Source organism: Xenopus laevis, chromosome 4L, assembly GCF_017654675.1.
Source record: "Xenopus laevis strain J_2021 chromosome 4L, Xenopus_laevis_v10.1, whole genome shotgun sequence".
NCBI classification, from domain to species: Eukaryota; Metazoa; Chordata; class Amphibia; order Anura; family Pipidae; genus Xenopus; species Xenopus laevis.
This window is the reverse complement of record NC_054377.1, coordinates 60,865,310-60,889,709: the sequence shown is the minus strand read 5'-3', so window position 1 is coordinate 60,889,709 and position 24,400 is coordinate 60,865,310. Positions and strand designations below refer to the sequence as shown.

General features: G+C 38.6%; 1 protein-coding gene across 5 annotated transcripts in view; it reads right to left on the bottom strand.

Annotated features, from left to right (window-relative positions):
• Nucleotides 1-7,507: 7,507 nt before the first annotated feature.
• zc3h18.L (zinc finger CCCH-type containing 18 L homeolog) overlaps nucleotides 7,508-24,400 on the bottom strand; it is a 72,149-nt gene continuing 55,256 nt past the window's right edge. For 4 of the 5 annotated variants that reach the window (XM_018257994.2, XM_018257997.2, XM_041590209.1 and 1 more), the window contains 11 exons: nucleotides 20,995-21,273; nucleotides 20,730-20,837; nucleotides 19,747-19,830; nucleotides 18,598-18,744; nucleotides 17,294-17,443; nucleotides 16,893-16,901; nucleotides 16,272-16,432; nucleotides 15,168-15,496; nucleotides 14,598-14,694; nucleotides 11,206-11,302; nucleotides 7,508-8,429 (listed from right to left, as the gene is read on the bottom strand). In XM_018257994.2, coding sequence (XP_018113483.1) covers nucleotides 8,231-8,429; nucleotides 11,206-11,302; nucleotides 14,598-14,694; nucleotides 15,168-15,496; nucleotides 16,272-16,432; nucleotides 16,893-16,901; nucleotides 17,294-17,443; nucleotides 18,598-18,744; nucleotides 19,747-19,830; nucleotides 20,730-20,837; nucleotides 20,995-21,273 — 1,660 coding nt within the window. In that variant the 3' untranslated portion in view covers nucleotides 7,508-8,230. The remainder of the gene's footprint in view (nucleotides 8,430-11,205; nucleotides 11,303-14,597; nucleotides 14,695-15,167; nucleotides 15,497-16,271; nucleotides 16,433-16,892; nucleotides 16,902-17,293; nucleotides 17,444-18,597; nucleotides 18,745-19,746; nucleotides 19,831-20,729; nucleotides 20,838-20,994; nucleotides 21,274-24,400) is intronic. The other variant, XM_018257996.2, reaches the window with a different exon arrangement.

The window sequence follows — 24,400 nt, the reverse complement described above, 5'->3', positions numbered from 1 at the left end:
TTAATGAAAGCCTCTTTCAGTGTGAGCTTGAGTTTTACAAATTTAACACATTTGACTGGATGGGCTAATTTTTTCGCCTTGTTTCGCCTTGTTATTGGCTGTTTTGACGCCCATAGACTTTAATGGGCGTCGGCGACTTTTCGCCAGCAGCGAATTTTTGGTGAAACTAAACGGGTCAAATTCGGCCATGTGACAGTGATCCGTACAGTGACCAAAGAGCTAAGCTTAATTTGGCAAAAAAGCTTGCACTTAAAGGGGTTGTTCACCTTTGAGTTCATTTTTAGTATGATGTAGATGAGTGAAATTCTGAGACAATTGGTTTTCATTTTTTATTATTTGTGGTTTTTGAGTCATTTAGCTTTTTATTCAGCAGCTCTCCAATTTGCAATTTCAGCCTGGTTGCTAGGGTCCCAATTACCCTGGCAACCATTCATTAACTGAAATATGAATTGGAGAGGACCTGACGGATCTTCTGCATTGCTTCATTGACGCTGGGGGCGGATCGATCCTTCCATAGGCTGCCCCCAGCCCAGCGTCATTGAAGCAATGCAGAAGATCTGTGTCCGTTAGAGGTGTGGGTTAATGAAGGTTCGCGGGGCTGGGGGGGGGGGCTTTTAGTGGAAACTACTCTCCGTGCAGCAGCTCCTAGATATGGACATGTTCCTATGATTTTTATAGGAAAGTGTTGTTATCACTTTAATGATGGAGCTTTTTTGGTTTTTGAAATGGGCACCAAAAAGAATGTAAGACTCAGTGAAGTATAAATTGGCCTTGGTGTCATATTTAGCAAGGTGTCAATGTCAATGCTCTTGTGGGTTTCCAGTATTCCACATTTTTGGACTGTGACTGGGAAATCTGGGAAATACCCTTATGTGTAATGGAAAAAATTTACTTATTTGTAATGGGCAGTGCCAACATGTAAAATATATCACAAACCAGAGCAGTGCCACATTTTTCTAAAATAATATGTATTTTCTGAAAGCTGTTAGAAAGCTGCATAGAAACTAGAGATCTAATGTATGTCACAGCTCAGACATATTCATGCCTGTACCCTCTGTTGCATTCTCCCAGGGCAATTCTTTCGTACTCGTGGTTTCATATGTAATAATATTAACCCAATGAGTAATTGCCTATATTTTAATATGCGACTAAACTGACTCTGCGCTGTTAAAGTCGTCGTTACCTAGTGTATCTGATTTTGTTCTTGTAGGAACAGAGCTCCCAGTACCCTGACTGATTGTGTCACCTTGGGTTCACCTGAAGGGCTGTAAAAAGGATCAGGAAGGTGCCAGGGAAGGTACCAACACTCCTAATAATATGACACATGGAACCTGTCTGCCTTTATATGAAAGAGGAAAAGTCCTTGCTAAAAATAGCACCAGCTCTTCATGTCATAATGAGTCTTTCCTGCCACCCTGGATCTAAGTCTGGCATGTATTATGAGAGCTACAGGCTTTATGTCATACATCCAGAGGGAACATTATACATAGGAATGTGCTGCCTGCTTAAAATCTTCCAGGTACAAGTCAGCCAGCCAGTGTCTGGGAAGAATAGGCTGCGCTGTGAACAGGCAGTTCCCCCTGCTGCACACTGTCGTTACTGTATTCATTTCACTGTGTTCTTTATGCAGCGTCTCACTTACGGCCAGCAGTTCCTACAGAGAGTTATAGCTCCTATGCACTTTACTAGTTTTCTGCTTCTGCTCATTTCCATTTTTTTGTTTTGAACTGGTATCTGGTTGTTAGGGGACTAATTGCCATAGCAACCAGGTAAAAAAAAATCAAAATGGAATATGAATAGCTGCGGGCCAGAAAAATAAGCGCAAAAAGAAAATAAATATTGCAACTGGTCTGATATCACAACATACTTAAAAGAACTACCTTATAATCACACAGCTTTGTATGGTTCCAGTGTGCGGTTATACTGTGGCTAATGAGTGTTCCAATTATTTATATAGAGTTCAAGACTGTTGCACACACCTCTATTTGGGTTACTTACCCTGGTGCTACCAGAAATTCAATTATATAAACGGATAGATGCTGGTGCCCACAGGGAATTTTTTTTCTTCAAAGTTAATCTTTATTTAATCGACGTTTCGGTCCCGCGGGAGGACCGAAACGTCAATTAAATAAAGATTAACTTTGAAGAAAAAATTCCCTGTGGGCACCAGCATCTATCTGTGTATATACAAAGTTTCGGCGGCATCACTCAGGCCATCTTCATATATATGTGTGTGTGTGTATATATATATATATATATATATATCTATATTTGTGTGTGTGGTAAAGCAGACTGGGATGTGCACATGCCATTAGAGGTTTTTGTAATTGTCCAGAGGATATTTATGTACTTCCTGTATAGCTAGAATGTTATCTATAATTATTATAATGATGCTGATAGGCTGAGATGTCTGGTCATTATAGGTGCTCTTTGACTGGCCTATTTCTTTGTTAGTTGGACAGTACAAGCTGTTTATTTAGATTGGTGTGATTATGAAGGGGAAGTACACCTTTAACTGATATATTAATATGTAGTCCGCATTTTATTGCCTTTCATTTACTTGCATTCCTGTAATGCCACCTTTCAGCTTGCAATTTAAAGTACTTCTTGGCTGTCAGGGCCACAAACTCGTGCAAAACACTGTAAGTATACCTTATTATTGCTATAATATTATTATAACAACTGTTATTATAACTCCTTAGTGTTTATCATTGATGAGTCTTCTCTCCAGCTTGACTTCCAAACTGCTGCATTTGGGCAACTTTGTGTTCTACAGTAATAATGTTTTCTACCCACTATGGTTTTCCCACAATTCCGGCTTAATTGCTAATTAACTCGTGCAAAATTGTCCGCCAGATCCTAAATATCGGAAATACTCTGATAACAGAAGTGAGTCCTTTGGATAAAACCACAGGGTCTTATTCAGAGTTGTCCCAGTAAAAGGGAATTGGATTAATCTAGTTCAAGTACAATAATGAAAGTAAATCACCGATTGGGTATTGTGGGTTACAGAATTTTAGTAAACATAAGAGGTCACAGAAAGCAAGAGGCAGCAGTGTGCTTCCCTTCTGCATCAATGGGAAGTTCTGTAGCAAGCCAGTAAGAATGTATGGGAAAATCCAAAGCGTGTGGAATTTTATGAATGATTTACCAGAGTCGATGTCATACTGGTATTCGCTGTATCTCTGTGCAGAGGCTGCCTGGTATTACCACATTCTTGGCACCAATGCCAATTTCCTAAACTCAAGGAAGTGATGAATACCTCACAGTACACATTATAAATGACCTATACCCCCCTGAATAATGCATATACAACAGCACGTATTTAAAACAATGTTTCACCCTCGGGTACAAAAAGCATACAGGCAAAGACAGGCTCACCCATTATCAATTTATAATACACAAGAGCCATGAATATCTTGTAAATTATATCCTTATGAAACGGTGAGTTTATATGGTCATGAAACTTCTCGGTAACTTATAATATCCTTATATTTTACAAGAGGGGGTACTTTATTCACTATATAATACACAAAAGCCATGAATATCTTGTAAATTATATCCTTATAAACAGTTCTGATGTCATCAGGTATAAACGGTGAGTTCTGATGTCATTTCTGTCACATGACTCACTGAAACTTGTGTATTATAATAAATAAAGTACCCCCAGTTGTAAAATATGAGGATATTATAAGTTACCTTGGAGTTCCATGACCTGTATAAAAACACTCGGCCTTCAGCCTTGTGCTTTTACATGGTTATGAAACTACTCGGTAACTTATAATATCCTTATATTTTACAAGTGGGGGTACTTTATTCACTATATAACACACAAGAGCCATGAATATCCTGTAAATTATATCCTTATAAACGGTGCTGAATGACGTCATCGGTTATAATCAGAGCTTAGTGATGTCGTTTCTGTCACATGACTCACTGAAACGTGTGTATTATAATAAATAAAGTTACCCCTGTTTCAAAATATGAGGATATTAGAAATCCCCTTGGAGTTCCATGACCTTTTGGCCTCGTACTTTTATATGATCTTGGATCTCCTCGGTAACCGATTACATCATTATATTTTACAGGAGGGGTACTTTATTCACTATATTTAGGACATTTTGTGCACTAAGCTTCTAAAATGCCTTACCCTTTAAACAAAACAGGGATTGTTTGTCAATATATTCCAGCTGGCCACTAGTCATACAGGAGCAGTAGCCAGCTCCATAGTGTAGCTCCTATAATGCCAAGCGACAGTTATGTGATCCCAGTGTGATGGCCAATAAATGAGCAGCCATTTTGGAGTATTCACCTTGAAAGCAAGCAAGTTGCAGTTCCTGTGTAAAATGGATACTGAAGTAATAGAATTCTTAATGAATCAGATGCAAGTTGAGTGTAGGACTGGCCAGACCAGGGATGACTGATGTAGTTGGCCAGCTTTAATATATAGTGAATAAAGTACCCCCTCTTGTAAAATATAACAATATTATAAGTTACTTAGGAGTCCCATTACCATACCGTGTTTTTATACAGGTCATGGAATGCCGAGGTAACTTCTAATATCCTCATACTTTACAACTTTCCCTTTTTGCTATAGCACCTACAAAAGTCACACATATGTGCTAGGTTTTCAGCCAACGAATGGACAGAGCTCTCCTGTTTCAACCTGGACATTTCCGGTCAGGCAATCAGTGAGGAAGCACAGAAAATGGTGTCTCCTGGAAAAGGGGGGGGGGGAATTATTTTCCAGATAACAATAGGCCAGTTTGGCAGATCATTTATTAGGTTATACATTATCTATTGGTTACATTATCTTTCAGAACAAAGTTCTCATTTGAACCATATTTGGGGCTAAACACTGCCATTGTTAAATGGTACTCTCTGGAACCCCCCATAATGCCATTTAACATGTACTGATCCAGCCTGGCAAGACTTTATTTCCCTTTGCTTTATGAAGAAAAACCAAATGCAGTCACTGAGCCTATGAGTTCAACTTACATTTTAGTATTGTGCAGACTGTGGTAATCTAAACTGGCCATACAAGCACCATTAATATTATATATATATATATATATATATATATATATATATCTCTATATCTATCTATATAATAGTGGTGGGAGCGGTCTGACATTCTGGCAAAAGTTGGGTCCGTACAGATCACAGATCACACAAGGCAACTCAAAAGGCTTAACTATGTTGGAAACAGGTAACAGGTCCTGCATTTAGTACGTTTCCTCCGTACCTGCATTGGAGGTGACACAGGGCAAAGGCAATTTGGCTGTCAGCCCCCACCATGGAGGTAGGTGAGGGGGATACTTCCTGACCTTAATATAAGGTCGTAGGGAGATCCTTTGATTGTTTTTATTTATTTCACTCACAGGGTATGTTTTTTTCCTGTCACAACAATCACGTAATTTGATACTGGGTGTTTAATTAGCATTGGGAGTCACTGTAGGATTCACCTATACGTGATAGGTGCACTCCTATGACACTACCACTGATATAATGCACACGATTGGCTCAGCTCCATGACACTATCACTGATGCACTCAGTACTATAACACTTTGTGTGATGTCACTGGCATGGTTTTGGCGCCATTTTTGAATCCTGTGTGTGTATATAACTTCATGTTCACTTTAGGCTCTGCCCTTCCTGATGACGGCTTGAGTTTGTAAGCCGAAACGTTGAAATAAATCTACCAGCTTTTTTTCACTTATCAAGACCTATGTGTGCGGAAGTTTTTTTGCTATATATATATATATATATATATATATTTTATATATATATATATATATATATATATAGTCATATGATTCACCGGCACTCACCCTCAATTGATCAAATCCCGGGTGCTCCTCAGAAGGAAGCAAATAGATACAGTTAGGAGCACTCACGGGTGTAGTGATAAAGAAATGTCTTTTATTGGAGTGTTACAAACTACCCCACATCAACGCGTTTCGGTTCTCTCTGACGACGGTTCAGAGAGAACCGAAACGCGTTGATGTTGGGTAGTTTGTAACACTCCAATAAAAGACATTTCTTTATCACTACACCCGTGAGTGCTCCTAACTGTATCTATATATATATATATATGGGCCACTGATCCCAACTCCCAACTACTATAGGTATTGACCTACTTGGGGGCAGGTTTGAACATTTTATCATTAATGCTGCATAAAAAGAAACATACTCCAGGCATTTTATTTTTTCCTGCACTAGCCATAAACATGCATTAGGCCCCTATCCTGAGTCTGCTCTCTTATTATTTGCCCCTCGACTATTGGCCATGAAACCAGGCACAAATTATAACCCAATGCTTGAAAGATTTGCACGATTATCCAATGGTCTTTAAATAACCAGAGGAAATCATTGCTGAAAGAAATACGTAGCGCTTTACTGTTCAGGCCAAGGACTTCAGTTATAAACACCTTTATAGAATCAAGGGAATGTCCTGCAGCACAAATCTACATTGTCACGGGGCAGCTACAAAAGTAAAATAAAAGGCTTAGGTGCTTTTGAATTCTAAATGCCTATAAAAGACGTGCTATATAAACAATTCCCGACTGAATATTTCACACAGGTGCAGGTGTTAAATTGAGAGCAATCCTTTAAAGGGACAATGCATCTGATCTTTTTTGAGTTATGAAAACTAGGGATGCACCGAATCCACTTTTTTGGATTCAGGCGAACCCCCGAATCCTTTGTGAAAGATTCGGCCGAATAACGAACCGAATCCTAATTTGCATATGCAAATTAGGGGTGGGAAGGGGAAAACATTTTTTACTTCCTTGTCTTGTGACAAAAATTCATGCGGTTTCCCTCCCGCCCCAGTTCGGATTTGGCCGAATCCTTCTGAAAAAGTCAGAATCCTGGCCGAATCCCGAACCGAATCCTGGATTTCGTGCATCCCTAATGAAAACATTACAAATTGTAGATTGAGTCTTATAGAAATATATTATGTTTTTTTTTGGGGGGGTGGGGGAATACATGAGCAATACGGTAAAGTGGTAACACATATAATGATTTAACCGTTTGCCTACCAGAGGCATATATGCTATGCGTGGAAACAAAGGTGACGGCTTGCCAATGACGTAGCACGTATGATTCCAGGTTTAAAGGGGTGGTTCCTGGCATGTTACAGAATGCAACTTTCAGTTGGTCTTCATTATTTATCCTTTATAGTTTTTGAATTATTTGCCTTCTTCTTCTGACACTTTCCAGCTTTCAAATGGGGGTCACTAACCCCATCTAAAAACAAATGCATTGTAAGGCTACAGATTTATTGTTATCGCTTTTTATTACTCATCTTTCTATTCAGACCCTCTCCTATTCATATTCCAGTCTATTTTTCAAATCAGTGCATGGTTGCTCTGGTAACTTGGACCCTAGCAACCAGATTGCTGAAATTGCAAACTTTACTTTAAACCGTGCAAAATGTACTTGATCAGCAAAATTGTCAGGGAGCTAAATTATTCATAAATGCTGAACTGAAGACAACAAAAGTGTTTTATCAAAATACTTTATTCCAGGGGTACATCACATCCCCCAAAAATGTCCAAGTCAACAGATTGACATCCCAACAACAGCACTGCATTGGTGTTTTCATCCTAGCTATTCATGTCTGTCCTCTTCCTTTCTAACCTAAAACAGCCTATGACTTAAAATTAAAAATATGCCTAATTCTCATTCAGTATTGAATAGAGAATATATATATATTTATAGTTTTTGCCATCCTTGGAGGACAGACAGAGCAGAGGACGAGGGGTGATGCTAAGATTTGATGAGACTGGCAGCATCGATTTCATTTCCTGTTTAGAGAAGGAAGGCTCTTTGCTAGAGGCAATGCAAGAGTCAAAATAGCAAAACAATAAAAATAATAATAAAAAACAAAACAAAAAAAAACCACTCATTGATCGACAGGAAAGATCAAACACATCATTTTACCACCACTGCGAGGTGTCTCATACTCTAGATATTGGAATATTCACAATCCAGAGAGGAATCAGTTGTGTTCCTGTGCAACCATATGATGAGAGCAAAGATGATGGAGAGATTTTATTCCACAATGATCTTCCTCTACTTCATGCTTTTGCAAAATTAAGATGAACTCATGGCCAAAATAAATGAAACAGAGGTGGGGACTGGATGCCCCTGAATGTGGCCACCGTTGAGCTCAAATGGTACGTATAAAAACAGAAGTCTTCTTATTTCTCATGGGGCTGGTGGCTATACTTTGCCAGGAATTTTGGATCTCTTCCGTGCAATAGCATCCTCCACAGCTTTGAGCTGCTTGAGAAGTTCTTCCCTGCGAGATAATGTGCTGGGCTTGCCTGGCTTGGCCAATACAGGAGGGACCTCGAGCCCTTTGCCAGGGATGCTGGTCACTTTGCTTGAACTCTTCAGCTGTGGGGACAAAGGGCGTTTCCTAAAGGGTAGAAGAGAAAAAGCAAGATATGGTCAAGAGAAGCAGAATAGTAAAATCCATGCTCTGGGTGGGGGCAGGGACAGTAACTTGAAACATTTGCTTTTAGCTCTGAACCCCCTAATGTAAGCCTGCTGCTTTATAAGACATATTCCAGTCAATGTGATTTGTACCTTTTATACATTGACAGTATCCTGTCAATGTTTTAGGGAACAGCTTTTCCATTTTACTATAGAGTGTTGTTCTTAGATCTAACAGGCAGCTGTTATCTTGTGTTAGGGAGCTGCTGTCTCGTTACTTTCCCATTGTTCTGCTGAAGGACTGCTGGGGGGGGAGGGAGGGGATGATCACTCCTACATGCAGTACAGCAGTAAAGAGTGACTGAAGTTTATCGGAGCACAAGTCACATAATTGGGGGTTCCTAGGAAACGGACAATATGTCCAGCCCCATGTCAGATTTCAAAATTAAATATACAAAAATCTGTTTGCTCTTTTGAGAAATGGATTTCAGTGCAGAATTCTGCAAGAGCAGCGTTGTTAACGGATGTTTTTTGATTTATTTTCCCATAACAGTATCCCCTTAAAGCAGTCCTAACCTGTGGACTCAATAGGTAAAACTCTTTTTTTTCAGTGGGTTGTGGGCAGGAGGCAACCAGACTGCCCATGTTCAACCTCTGGCTGCCTGCCATCATTCATTCATATACCTGCATTTGTCCTGTTCCCTCCAGTGATATCACACATGGGTGGGTTGAACAGGTGAATATAAGTAATTATATCTTGCCATGTCCAGGTTAGATTAGAGTTAGATTAGAGTTAGATTAGGTTCAGGTTCACATAAACAAGGCTCTTGGAAGAAATCTTAGATATTCTTCTAGCTAGTGAAAATTCACCACATTCCACCGAAAAAGTATCTTTATATTAGGGGTTTTCAACTAAAGGGCTTGGGGCAGTGATGTCAGTAGAAGTTACACCACTGCAAAAAAATCTTTTTATCACCACAAAAAAAACTTTTGGCAGGAGTCCTATTAAGCAAACCTGTACCAATATTGCACATAGGTTAATGAATGCCATACTCCAGCCAACCCCAAACTATTGCAGGATCTGCTGTCAATGTTGTTGCACTGCAGGAAAACAATACGCTGTCTGGGTTCATTATGAAAAAGGTTAAGAGTAAATTGTTAATACCACTGTAAACACCAAGAGTTATTTGTGAATTTGATCTAATACACTGCAACACTGACAGGGTTGGGGTTCATATACAGTTTTTAAAGGGGTGGTTCACCTTTAATTCAACATTTTGGTTTGTTATAGAATGGGCAATCTAAGCAACTTTTCAATTGGTCTTCATAATTTATTTGTTATAGTTTTTTAAATTATTTTGCCTTTTTCTTCTGACTCTTTCTAGCTTTCAAAAGGGGGTCACAGACCCCCATCTCTGTAAGGCTACACATTTATTGTTATTGCTACTTTGTATTCGTAATCTTTCTATTCAGACCTCTCCTATTCATGTTGCAGTCTCTTATTCAGATTGATGCATAGTTGCTAGTGTAATCTGGAGCCTAGCAATCAGATAGCTAATCACTGCAAACTGGAGAGCTGCTGAATAAAAACCCAAATAACTCAAAAAAATTAAAACCAATTTCAAATTGTCTCTACTTTGCCTGGCAGAATGTAATGTTAAATACTGAGGTTTCTGAACGACACATTACCCCCCAAATTTGTAGCTAAATCTCTGTCAACTTCAGTAGAGGGGACATTGAGAAATTTTGCTAGTAGTGAAGTCTGGGATGACCTGAAACCTGTGGGTTGACCACTAGTTGGGCAGGTTCAGGTTGACATTTGGCAAACCAAGTACAAGTCTCTGCTCTTGAACATTACCTGTCTTGGTTCCAGAGGCTCATGTAGAAGTAGAGTACAGTGTGAAAAGAAGCCGATGCACAGTTTGGGTGCAGGTTCTACAGTGGCAACATCATGTGGGTTAGGGCCAGTAACCAGTAAATAAAAATTTGTTAGTATAGAATGAAAAAAAAAAAAAAATTAAACTTTTAAATTGCTAAGTCTTTATTAAGAAATAACTCTTCGGGAAAGGCGAACCGGAGATCCATCATGTGGTGCTTGATTTCTCCTCCCTGCTTTCCTTATAGGAGATAGCCAGGGGGAGAAATCGAGAGCAGCATGATGGATCGTCGCCGTGTTGCTTTTTCTGAAGAGGAGCGCAAGCGGAGTTTCGGTAAGTTATTTCTTAATAAAGACATAGCGATTTAAAAGTTTCATTTGTCTTTGTGTTTTTTTTTGTTCTATACTAACGAATTTTTTTTTAAATTATGTTACTGATCCTTTAAGGTTTTGCGGCTTAGGGTCAGGTGCAAGTTGAGTTTTTCCTGACCTGCACATCACTAGTAGCTAGGATATAGTGCTGGGCAGCAAGTGCAATGAGTTTGCTGAAAGTCCCAGGTGCTCATCTGCTGCCACTGTGCAGATCCGTTATAGAAGGAAGTAAACAAACTCTATGCAAATCACTTTGCCAATGAATAGTTTTGTAAATATGCCTGGGCCCTGCAGTGAACAGTAGACCTATACGGATGGAATGCTCAATAGAAATAGAGGAAGGAAACCACTTGATTATACTTCCACACAAATACACAAAACTGAATTTTAGCTGTGTAAAAATGTGAGGCTTCTTTAAAAATGAGCCAATAAGAAAACTAGTATTACAGAGGAATAGTTATAGCAAAGCTTTAAATTACGCCTAGATAACATGAGTACAACGACTACTTACCGCTCTGTCTGAGAAGGGGCGGGTTTTGGATTTTGAACCCGCTGGCGGTCTGGTTTTGGGGATGGTGGTTTTGCGGTCTGCTTGCGATCTCGAATAGCTGTAAGACACAATTGTATTGAACCATATTTTTGTATATTTAATAATATTTTAAGGTAAGAATATATTCTTTCAAAAAGGAGTCTCAAAAATGACTTACAGCACCAGAAGCCTAATTAAACAAATTATTTATGTTTTCAAAGTTGAAGCCGCAGGGGGGTCATCTTCTTGTAACTTTGCTAAACATCTTTGCAAGACCAAGACTATGCACATGCTCAGTGTGGTCTGGGCTTCAGTTGGGAGGTTAAGCTTAGGGATCATCATAAATTATCAAAACAGCACAAGTCAAATAATATCTGCCATAGAAGCCGATACAGCAAGACTGATTAATAATCAGAATATACAGACTGCACTGGGTCTGCCGATACAAATCTCTACACAGTTGCCGGCTGCTTTATAGGAAAACAAACAAAGCTGCCAGAATTCTGGGAAGTAAAGTGTCATTTGAAAGTATGATCGTGTCCCTGCAGAGTAGTTAGGCACCGTCTGAAGTTTCATATCTACTGCATACAGTCAGTACTTGGCAAACTGTCTGGAGTAGTCGTGACTCCTCTCGGATCATATCATCTTCTTCCTGAATAATGCTGCCAAAGTCCTTAGCAATGTTTCTCAAGCAAGAGCTACGACACTCATCCATGCCCTCACCCTATTCCACCTAGACTACTGTAACCTGTCATTTTCTGGCTTTGTAAATTCCCATCTCTCCCCATTACAGTCTGAATTAAATTCAGCTGCTAGAATCCTCCTCTCATCTAAGTTAGAACAGGCCACTCTAATGCTGAAATCATTATCATGACTTCCGATAATCAAATAATAGAAAGAAAGAAAGTCCTCTTTATTTACAAAGCCCTTCATTCCTGTTCATCTCACTACACCTCTTCTCATGTCTCCATATGTTTCTGGCAGACTCTTCTCTCAATTCAATTGCTTCATTGCATCACCCATTACTACTGCTTTTTGTGGCCACAAATGGATTTCTCTTGCTGCTCCTTACAGTTGGAATGCCAACCATGAATTTCCTCCAAAGAGACTCCCTTAGGGTGGCTATACATGGGCAGATTAAAGCTGCTGATATCGGTCCTTTAGTTCTTTCTCTGCCAGTTCTTAGGGGCTTACGACGGGTCTCCCTGATCGATATCTGGCCAAGATATTGATTGGGGAGGTTTGATTTTTCTGGAAATTGAGGACCGCATCAGATACTTGATGCAGTCCTCATCCCGTCAGGCCCATTCTATTCGTTGTAATATCATCATCATTTATTTATATAGCACTGTCAAGATACGCAGTGCTTAATATGACGGTTCGGCCCTAGGGCTAAACGTTCGGATTAACCCGATATCGCCCTTCCGTTGGTGGGTATGTCGGGGAAAGAGCCGCTCATTTGGCGACCTCGCCAAATGAGTGGATATTATCGTGTATGGCCACCTATAGTCTCTTCAAAACAGAATGTTTGTCTACCTCTTGGAGCACATATGTAATATCGGACTGAGTAAGGGCAAACACTGTAAACATCACAACATATTCTCTTCCTATTTATGTCTGTAATTTTACCCACACAGCTAGGCTTCATGGCAGGGACCTCTTGTCTCTAACACATAGCACTTAATGTAACTCTACTTTTGTATTTTTTTCCATTCATTCCTACCATATTGAGACCTGTTATATACTATTAAAGTATAATTTTTTTTGGACAGCACTGTTTAGGCTAGTTGTGCCTTATGAATAATAATATATATTACGATTTAAATGTCATCACTGAACCTGACATTAAATGAATGGTTACTGTTGTTACGCATTGTTCATGCAAAGTCTACTTTTGCTTATGAATTATGCCGTGTGATATTCACGAAAGGCAAGTAAAGCCCAGATTAAATATAGAATGGTTACCAAATTATACAGCAAATTAATAAAGGGACTCTTAGGAGAAATGCAAATTGCTGGGCTCCATTGATTACATTTAATGTAAATTCAATAAGAGCTGGATTTTTAAGAAGATGTCCCCATTTTACTCATCACCTGACAACCTTATAATATTTCCCCAATTAATAACAGGACTGCTGTACCATTTTCCTTGGCCACCGCCCTATGCATCTTAATTTACATCTCCCTAATTCAAACCTTACTGAACATCTAGGTTCCTCCAGCACAATCCATCCGTCCTAATTCTTGGCCATAGGCCATAATGCCCAAAGGTAGAGTCAAAATGTTCAGTCAGCAATATTACTCAGTTCTCAAATGCAGGAAGAGATTTCAGATGCAGATACATTTCTATTCTTACATGACCTTTACATGCATTTGCATATAAATAGATTTAAGGAAGAAGAAATCCTAATTGATTTACACACAAACATGAATGGAAGCTTGCATAGTTATCAGGGGTCTTATTTTTAGTAGAGTGTTTGCTTCCTAAAATAATATACTGACACTGTAGTAAAATGAAGCATTCTTGGAATAACATGAAGTGCTTGCCATTAAGACTATGCCAGGCCTGTAGAAAGGAATGCATTCAAACCTGTATTTAGAATGTTCCGACAGCTTGCAGGATTAACTACAGAAAGTGCTGACTCCTTCTGGCTTTAATGAAGATTTTAAACAAAAATATGGAAAAATTAGTTTATTTATGATATCACTGGTTCTGGCTGCTGCCATTTGATGCAAGTGATAAAAAAAGGTAGTCATTAGTGCAGAGTACAGTGACAGGACTGGTGAATAATTTGGGCCAAAACATCCTGCAATTCATTTAGAATGCAACATATTGAAGGCAAAGGTCAGCCAATCAGAAGCACGTGCAATGTTACAAATGTGCATTGCCAGTTTTAGGCAATGCGTTTTCAGACTCTGACGCAGAAGACTAGAATTACCCTAATACATTATAACACAGGTTTATGCCTCATCTGATGAACAGCAGATCTGGGCAAGTTCCCAATGCAAGTTCTACCAAATTACCCAATTTCTGAATATCTGGCACCCAACTCCTGCATGAAGAGAAACATGCTGGGAGAGGGATAGTGAAAATAATCTTGATATTTTCACTTTCACGGAGTTCCATGACCTGTATAAAAACACTCGGCCTTCGGCCTCGTGTTTTTATATGGTCATGAAACTCCTCGATAACTTATAATATCCTTATAAGAGGGGGTACTTTATTCACTATATATACACACACATATACACACGTGTTTTACATTTCAGTATATAATAAAGGACACCACTAACCCACAATTATAAAATTGTGTGAAGATATATTTCACAGATTAATCATGAGATGTATTATAGCGATGTATAGAACAACTTACTTCTGTCTGGTGACAAAGCAGGCTTTTTGGCAGGGGGCGAGGCCTGCTTGTCCTTGTCTGATGGTTCATAGCGTTTCCTGTTCCCTTTGTCTCCCACCTGAAAGATACAGGGAGTAGAAAAATACAAAAGAAGTGGTAAGTAAAGATAAACCACTTTCTAACTAAATTATTGTACTTTTGTCAAGGTGTCTTCAATTAAAAAAGAGAAAGAATAAAATCAATCGGAAATTGATTGCAAATCCCCAGTGTTGAGGAAATTGCAGCCAGCTAAATAACTTGTTTATCATTAGGTCATTGTTTGCAGAGCTTTGCCGTATACAGCATCAGCCAAGGCTGTGTTTGGTAGATAAAGAGTTAAAGGGTTTTCCAGCGTAGATTCCACTTTCTGTGCTTCTCAATGTCCTTCTCATACTGGCACGCAGCCAAGAAGACATTAGCACTTTACAATGTAGAGGGACTTTTTTGTTAACAGGTCAATGGAGCTTTTAGAGAATAATAAACTCTGAACAGATATGTTTTCAGTTACTAGCTTGCTAACACTCATGACATTATACAGCCAAAATTTAGCACCTTATTAAGGAGAGTCAGTTTGATGTCCTTGTGGGCGCTGAAGCCACTCGGGGCTGCTGGTACAAGAGGCGGTTGAGCTGGTTTATTAGCAGAAATGTTTTTTGCAACTTTAGCAGGAGCAGCTTTAAGAGGCTGGACAGGGCCCACTTCTCGTGACCGCTTCTCTTCTTTACTCAGTCTCTGCACCTCCTTACTCAGTCTTTTCTCTTCCTTACTCAGTCTTTGCTCTTCCTTACTCAGTCTTTGCTCTTCCTTACTCAGTCTTTGATCTTCTTTACTCAGTCTTTGATCTTCTTTACTCAGTCTTTGATCTTTTTTAGTTTTGTCCCCTGAAGCAATAGAGACATAAGATGCATGAAAGGAAGGAAGGGTTATCGGATACCATTTATTGAGTAACTGACCACCCCAACATTAAGCCTATAGCACAGGGGACATTATAACTGCCACTGTCATATGTTTTTCATGTCCCTGGCCGGTCTTTAATACACAAAGAGGTATTAATAGAAATATGTACAGAAAGAATTTTCTGTGGACCGAGCAAGCCATACATGCCTCTTTAATAAAACCGAATACATAATTTACCTTAATCATAAACCAGTTAAAGGATCAGTAACAACAAAAATTGTTAGTTTTTAAAGTAATTAATTTATAATGTACTGTTGGTCTGCACTGGTAAAAAAAATGTGTTGGTTTCAGAAAGACAACTATAGTTTATATAAAAATGTGTAGCCATGGGGGCAGCCATTCAGAGGAGAAAAGGCTCAGGTTTACATAACAGCTAACATATAAGTAGAATACAATGGGAACTTTTCAGTTGTCTACTATTTAAACCTGTGCCTCTTCTCTTTTTTTCAAACTGAATGGCTGTCCTCATGGCTGCACAGCATCTTGTTTTTATAAACTATAATAGCTTTTATGAAGCAAACACACCAGTTTTACCAGTGAAGGGAACAATACATTACATTTAATTACTTGAAAAGACTTATTTTTTGGTGTTCTTGTTCGGTTTCGGTGTTCTTGTTTTTTCCCTTAAAAAAACATGTAATGCCATTAGCCAGGCTCTTATGTATGATGCATTCTCTGTGTCTTTACTGCTGCTGTTACCTTTTTCCTTCTTGTTGTGGGCAGGTGTGGGAGAGCGGGAGCTAGCAGAAGAGATGGGGCTGGCAAGGTCAGCATACATATCATCAGAGTCTGCACTGCGCACAGAGCTGCTGCTAGAGGAAATACTTGATGCAGCAGAGACGCTGCTCACACTTAAGGATCTGAAATAAATCCATGGAATGCAAAAAAAGACACATTTATAAGAATAGAACAGATTATATTGGTAAATACATTGTGCGAGATGTGCTCACATTATAAAATGTTTCAAGGGCAATATGTCTTGAGTGGTGCAGGACTAGAAATTGGTCCAAGTTCATCAGAAAGAGAGCCACAGAGAAGAGAATTTGCAAAATTGCCATAAATAATAAAGATCTATTTACACGTATGCTTGCTATAAAGCAGTCGGTCCTGTAAAATAAGTAAACTACTTTAATACAGTACGGAATATTACAGGGCTCTGTCAGCATAGTGCCTATTTGGAATATGGTAATAAACATTTCTCAAGAGAATGTATTGTTTACTTCTACATCGCTGCATATACTTCTCATCTATGGCATGAAGAACATTTTCAGGTAATTTGACTCAAGAGTAAATTCTTCCATGGAAAGTTCTTCCACCTACCTAGATTTTCTGGTGATTGGATCAAGAAAAAGAAAAAAAGTAAAAGAAAAATATTGTTAGCATAACAAAAGAATGTTCAAAAATGTATCAAAAGTCAGACATTTTATGCAGACTTTAATGAATTCTAGGTCTGATTCTTAGATATGTGTTTTGTTTTGATGAGTAGGGTCCTCTTGTATTGATCAGTATGTAATTTAAATGTTTGCCGTATACCTCTACTACTGTCCAGAGCTGCAGCACTTTATAAATACGCGTCAAAAGTGATGATGATAATGATTTTAAATTTACTTTCATTCAACTCCTGCCTTGTTTGAATGTAAGTCTAATGCAGCCTTATATAAACTTGTAATATAAATTTATACAATCGGATTCAATGAATGAGGGATCAATGGCAAACATACCTTACTTTCCTGGTAGCAGACGGAGAAGGTGAGACAGATGAGGAACTGGATCGAGAAGATCTGGAGAGTGAGCGAGACCCCGACCGAGATCTAGAACTCGAGCCACTGTAGCTGCTGGCACTGCCACTGATACTGCCGCTTATAGTTCTCCTTAGAGTAAAATATTGAAATGGTGAATTTAGGTGGTGCATTAAAAGGTTACTTTTCTTTTTTAGAATTGCTTCTAAAACATACTTGGTACCTTTATTTATATTAAAGAAGTACTGACACCTGAACTGAAACCTTTTTTTTTTACATGTATCATGACATTGTCGTTGCATGCTATCTATATTTTTGCCGTAAGTATCTGCCCAATGCTTTTACATTACCTATCTGATCCCCCATGTTCCACTATGAGGGGGCAGCCATATTTGCAATAAACCACAGTCCAAAATGGCACTCACATGAACAGCAACATCCAGTAGTTTTAATGCTTTTTATTCAGATCTGTGCAAACGTTTCAGGGGCAATCAAAACTACTGGATATTGCTGTTCATGTGAGTACCATTTGGACTGTTGCATTGGAGTTATTAATTTTCTCTATGAGCAACAGGGGCACCACTTACATGTCTATACACTTTTATGGCTATATGTATGGGCTTTTTGGGCTGCTACTTGTGCTGCAGTAGCCAATTAATATTAGAAATTCTTACTAGTAGAGAATGGACATTCAGGGTTAGGAACCTTAAGTAACAATTACTCGCAAAAGCAGACCTATCAGCGAAAAACTTTTATTGTACATTAATATTTTGAAGAGTAGTTTTTTTTAGTGTCAGTATCAATTTAAGCAAGTAGATTGTATTTATGAAACTATACTTGCCTGCCTACTGGCCACTCCCCAATTTTGCCAGAAACACCATTCAAGGCCCACCAAGCCATTCCCACAAACTCTGCCCCTTTCACAACCCAAAAATTCGACTTTTCTGTTTTTGGTACCCTCTGTCATGTGGTCCCTGACAGCAGAATACGTAATGGTGGCCCAGCCTTAAATTATAAACTGGGTTCCAGGCTACTATTACAATTCCAATTAGACCGCACTTACTGTTTCTGCCCAGATTATAATCGGGTGCATGTCATGTAGCCTGTTCATATGGGCTCCATCAAAATACACTAATTTTCTTCCAATAGACAGCACTCCAGTCTCAATAAAACCGTCTTTATTGTTTGTAGGACAGCAGCATAATGTAACGTTTCGAGCGGCACTCCACTCTTTGTCAAGCAGGCTACTATTGTCAGCAAGTATGCCAGCCCATAGTACAATTTACCTCCTTGGACGTGGTTTCCTTGTCATCTCCTTTGGTCTGCCAATTCTATTATCGCCTGGTTTTGGGAGGTCTGGAGCACTTTTTGGTGGTTTCACAGTCAATGCTGCCACTGGCGGAGCAGCAGGCTTTTTCACAATTTGCTTTTCTCTAAAAAGAAAAAAAATAATAATAATAATATCGTCAGAACTGTACCTTTTATGTAGGGAAAGCTTAAGGAAAATAGAATATATATATATATATATATGCGTCCTGTGGGTATCAGCACTCGATACTTGTATGAGTTTGAGGTGCAGGATCAAATTAATGATACAGGTGATGCAAGGATCAGCACACTCATTTGTAGAAAAGCAAAGTGTATTTTATTTCAACACAGCATTGTGTCCAACGTTTCGGTTCCTCCTGGGAACCTTTATCAAGGATAAAGGTTCCCAGGAGGAACCGAAACGTTGGACACAATGCTGTGTTGAAATAAAATACACTTTGCTTTTCTACAAATGAGTGTGCTGATCCTTGCATCACCTATATATATATATATATATATATATATATATATATATATATATATATATATATATATATATATATACTTGTGCATTATGAGCCCAATAAATAGGGTTTGTGCGGGACATGTATTCTATTGTCTCATTATACAGTTTTAATATCTATAGTTACGGTTATTGGTTTTAGAAAACAATGCAGACCAATGAAAGTGAAAGCAATTTGATTTTACACTTCATCCCACACCTTCTTGGCACTTCAGAACAATTGTGGGAGATAGAGAAGACAATTTGAAAGCCTTTCAGTGTTAAATCCCCTCTGTAAAGCCGGACATACATTATTAGATACGCTTATTTAATAAGGCCACCAAAACGTCACCAAATGTGCACATAGAGATCATTATTTGTCAAACAGGTGGTGGAAAGGGCAGGTAGCAGAGGTCATAGCATTAGTACTTTATAATGAAAGACAAAAAAAGACTTAAAAGAATTTAATAAAAGAACAGAACATATTTTCAACACATTAGGCTGAACAAGGGATATATTTCCCTAACCCAAGCCAACATAAAATCCCCTTTATAATCCAAAGACTGTTTATGTATACTAAATAACAACTTTGGTGATATGCCTTCATTCTTTTACCATAACTTACCCTTTCGCTGCATTAGGCTCCCCTTTGGTTTTCATGGGTCGTTTGTTTGGAGAAGGTGAAGGTGAGGGAGATGAGGAGAACGATCTGAAGGCATAAAAAGAAAAACTCTGTCGATTTTACTTTGAGCTGGAAATCTAAGGCAATGGCAATCTATATTATTGGCTTAGCACAACCCACCACATGAAAGCTGATGATTACAAGTATCTATGCATATATCGAGAAAGAACTAAGAAAATAACTGAAATTCTGGCATGCAAAAGCTATGTCCTTTTATGTTCAGCATGTACCGCTACTGAACAATAAACACTCACTGGGGAAAGCACAACTTGAAAGAGCCGCTCATTTGTCAAGGTTACCAAACGAGCGGATTGTCACTTGATCGGATTACAATGATGGTCGATGCAGTCGTCGAACCATCAAGGTTTTTAAACCTGTCCTAAAACCAACTTAATCCAAAGCAAAAAATGGGTTTGGTGGTCTGTACAAATCAATTAAATGTATATATCAAGTTCCTTCTAGTTGCTCTGTGAAGCAGCTCAGTTGAATAAAAAAAACATCAAAGATTGAAAGGAAAAGGAACTCCAGCAGATTGACTGCAAAACATTTATTCCACTACCTGGAATAAATGTTTTGCAGTCAATCTGCTGGAGTTCCTTTTCCTTTCAATCTTTGATGTTTTGTTTCTACAACCACCTTAAGTCTGATATTGGTTGGGTAGGCCCATTGGAATGCCCCGTAAATGTTTGCACCCATTCTAAGTTACTCATCATTGCACAACGTACATTTCTTTGTCTTGTGATACATTCTCCTGCGTGCCATAAAAAATACATAGGTAATGTGACTTGCCAATGGCAGTTTGGTTCCCGCAGTTCTCCTTGGGCAGAGTGTGGTTATGAGCAACTTTGTTAACATATACCTAGCTAGAAATTGTTGACAAATCAAGCATTAGGCATTAGACTGCAAAAAAACACTTTAGTGGTTACCTGGACGCACTGCCAGAGAATGAGCTGCGACGGGATGATTGGCTTGAATATGAAGAATAAGATGATGATCGAGAGGAGCCAGTGTATGACGAGGAGCGGGAAGATGACCTGAAACACAAATTATATTTAGCCACAATTCATTGATAAATGTGATTTTTTATAGTCTATGAAGGGTTGGACTGGGCCGGGAAAAGACACAGTGGGCCCCGCCGACCCAGACCCGATCCCAGGCTCAAATTATGAGTCATTCCACAGTCCTTCTCACCTTGAGGAGTTGGACCCTGATGCAGAGGAGCCAGATGAGCGCCTCCGTCTCCTTCCTCGGCTGGGTGATACAGAAATACCAAGCTTCTTTTTTGGAGACTTTGATCGACGCCATGGATCCTTCCACTCATCTGCTCTTTTTATTTGTGAAGAGCCAGTTGCTGCAGGGGAAGCAGAAGTAGCAGCAGCAGCGGCAACTGCAGCAGTGGCAGAGGTAGCAGTATTAGTAGCTGCCAAAGCAGTGGTAGAGGCCTCCTTTTTGGCTGCATCGGTTGGGCGGCTGCAAAAGCAATAAAAAGAAAAGACTCCATTAATAACAAACAATATCAAAAACTACTTCCAGGACATTTTAGAGTGGGTGCACTTTATTGCCAAACATTTTCAAGTTAACAGAACAGTGATGGCATACTCTGAAAGCTATATCCCTTCAATACAAGCATTACTGCAGCAAGTAAATGTGTTATTTATCACGAAACTCCTAAACATGGCTGCTAATAAAAGGGCAGCCAAGTTTGGGAGTTTTACTTTGAAAGCAGCGAGTAAGTTGCAGGTAAAACTTAGTCCCTTTGTAAAATGTTTAATGAAGCAATAGAATTCTTAATGAATCAGATAAAATTGAGCATAGGACTGGCCAGATATGGGATGACTTTGACGTAGTTGGCCAGCTTAAATATATTGCAATATATGGACAAACAATCCCTGTTTTGTTTAAAGGGTAAGACATTTTTCAGTAGCAGTATGCACAAAATGTCTCTGTCTTAAATATATTGATAATGGGTTGAGTGCAGAGGACTCTTGTATTTGTCTGTATGTATTTTGTGGTCACAGCCTCATTGCAACTTTCCCTTGTTTGTTATTGTAGTTACTACAAATAATTTGGCTCACTTAAAGGGGCCCCACACCCAATCACTGAAAGAAAATTTTAAAACATAATTCTGAGTAACTTTCAAATAAGTGTAATTGCTACTGAGATCAGACTGTTTACATTCACTACTGGCTAAACTAAAAGATCTGACTTCTGCTACAATGTTTCAAGAGAAATATTGTAAATGACATTTATAAATAATTCTAAGGGAAAGTAAACATTTTAATTTATGTATATTAAAAAAATCCTCAGAATTACATTTTCTTTCATTATGAAAAAAAAGTGCAAAAGACATTATTGCATGGGAGAACCCTTTATTGCATACAACCACGTCCTGTGTGGTTGCACAAATCTCAATTTAGGCATATAGCAGGGCAAGTTTATGGGGAAGAGTATTTCAAAATACAGGTTTCTAAGTGTGACTTGGAAGTGTGACTAAGAAAGAATGCTCACAAAAGGAAAAATGTAAAATGATTATGGAAACATGCCTCAAGATTTGGTGTCTTTCACTTCCTAATGCTGTCAGCAAACTTTAAAAAAAAATGTCATCACCTACCCAGATTCTCTGGAACAAGCAGTGCAATTAGAAAGCTATAAATATCTATTATTCAAAGTCAAGTCAATTAACACATATGTAAAGCAGCAGCACACAACAGAGCCTATGAAGAAAATGCATTCTTTCTATTGATTTAAAGGAGAACTAAACGATGTGGGGAGGCAAAGCTTAGGCAACCCTGGCTGGTGCTCTTATTAGCGGAAAACTACAACGGCACTGGGTATGTCTGTAGAAGCTGATGCACCACAATCTTCTTCCTCCTCTTTCCTCCAGACACAGGCATGTGCAATAAAGCTTTTATTTTTTTACATTTGTACTTCAATTAAGAGCACATGTACCTGTCCAGAATAAAGAGAAAATGGACGAAGCCAAAGAAGATGGTGACATTGGACTACCCCAGACAGTGCAGTTTTTAGCAGGTGGGCGGGCTGGGTGATCAGGAAAGTGATTTTAATCACTGGGGGTGCCTAACATTTTGCCAAGTGATTAGAAAGTTAATATCTAGGGATGCACCAAATATATGTTTTCTTTCACAAATAATTTGATCAAAACGGCAAACCAAATCTGAATTCTAATTTGCATATCCAATTTAGTGCACAAGAGGTGTAAGGGTGGAAGGGATTGAGGGAATTCACATGCAAAAAAATGTGAGGAGTTTACTAATTATGTGACCTAAAGTCACAAGACTAAGGGGCAGATTTATCATGCGGTGTAAAAACTGGCAGTATAATTCACCACACATCACCAGGCTTCACCGCGTAAAATACGGCATACATTTTTTACGTGTTTTTTTCTTATAGTGATTTCCGCCAAAACTTACTTACAAAAGGTCTAAAGCAGTGTGGACTGTAGAAATAATTGTAAAAAATACATTTCACATACACATTTCTAGCTATGCATCAGGTTTTCCTGACAAGGATCCCTAAAAAATATCAAAATACTTTTCCAAAAACATACTCAAATGTTTCCGTTTTAGTCTTTGCTGTATTTGCAAGATCACCTATAATTAAGAATGGTACTAATGGGCCTTATTTATCAAGCTCTGTAAAAAACATTTTTAAACAATTATAAATGCCTAGAAGGCCAAATATATTATATGTTATATGCAGATGCAAAACGTTCCAACTTTGTAATGATCCTATAATAAAAACTAAAAGTTCTAAATATGGGTGAATAAAAAACGAGACAAGTACTCATAATAATAGAAGATACATTTAGGATGTTAGGAGGAAATTGTGCACAATAATACTTAGCAAAAAGGAGTGCCATGTTGACAAGATTTCTAGCGGTTGTATTACTTTTTGTTGCCTCACCTGCAACAGTTACAAACATGGAGCAATCAGAGTTGTGTGAATGTAGGGGAAAGGGCAATTTAGAGATTGCCTCATTAGGAAGTAACATACAGCTTAAACGTCATATGCTAATTTCTAGCAGCTCCTTTATGCAAGGGTTGGTAGTTGTCCTTTTATCATGAAATTAAGGCAGTAACTGCTTAGCCTTACAACTAATAGTACACAATAAAGTGATCAATGGTACAAGAGCTGTAAGGAGCTTCCTACAATAAGCCCTACAGTAGGTCCAAAGGAAATTTGGATGTGTAGGGCCATCTCATAAAATGTTTCATCCAATAGGAGTGGTGAGATACATTAATGACATCTGACCCCTACCATTTAGGTACCAAAAAGCTGCATACATATGATATCTACCATGCAAAAGGCACCATAGCCAACTACATGGTAATCCACTACATATGTTTACAAATGGCAGAGCTTCTAATAAAACATAGTGCTGCATCCATTAAACATTTATGAACCTCTGTAATTTAAAAAACAACAACAACAAAAAGAAACCAGGTAGTTTAGTCTTGTTAAATCATGCATGATCGAACGCTAGACAAGTCAATATGAAGAATGGCACAAGATCTTCCATTCCAAATTTGCTAAATTATAAATTGCAAATTAGATACAAAAAGGTATAATTATCTTA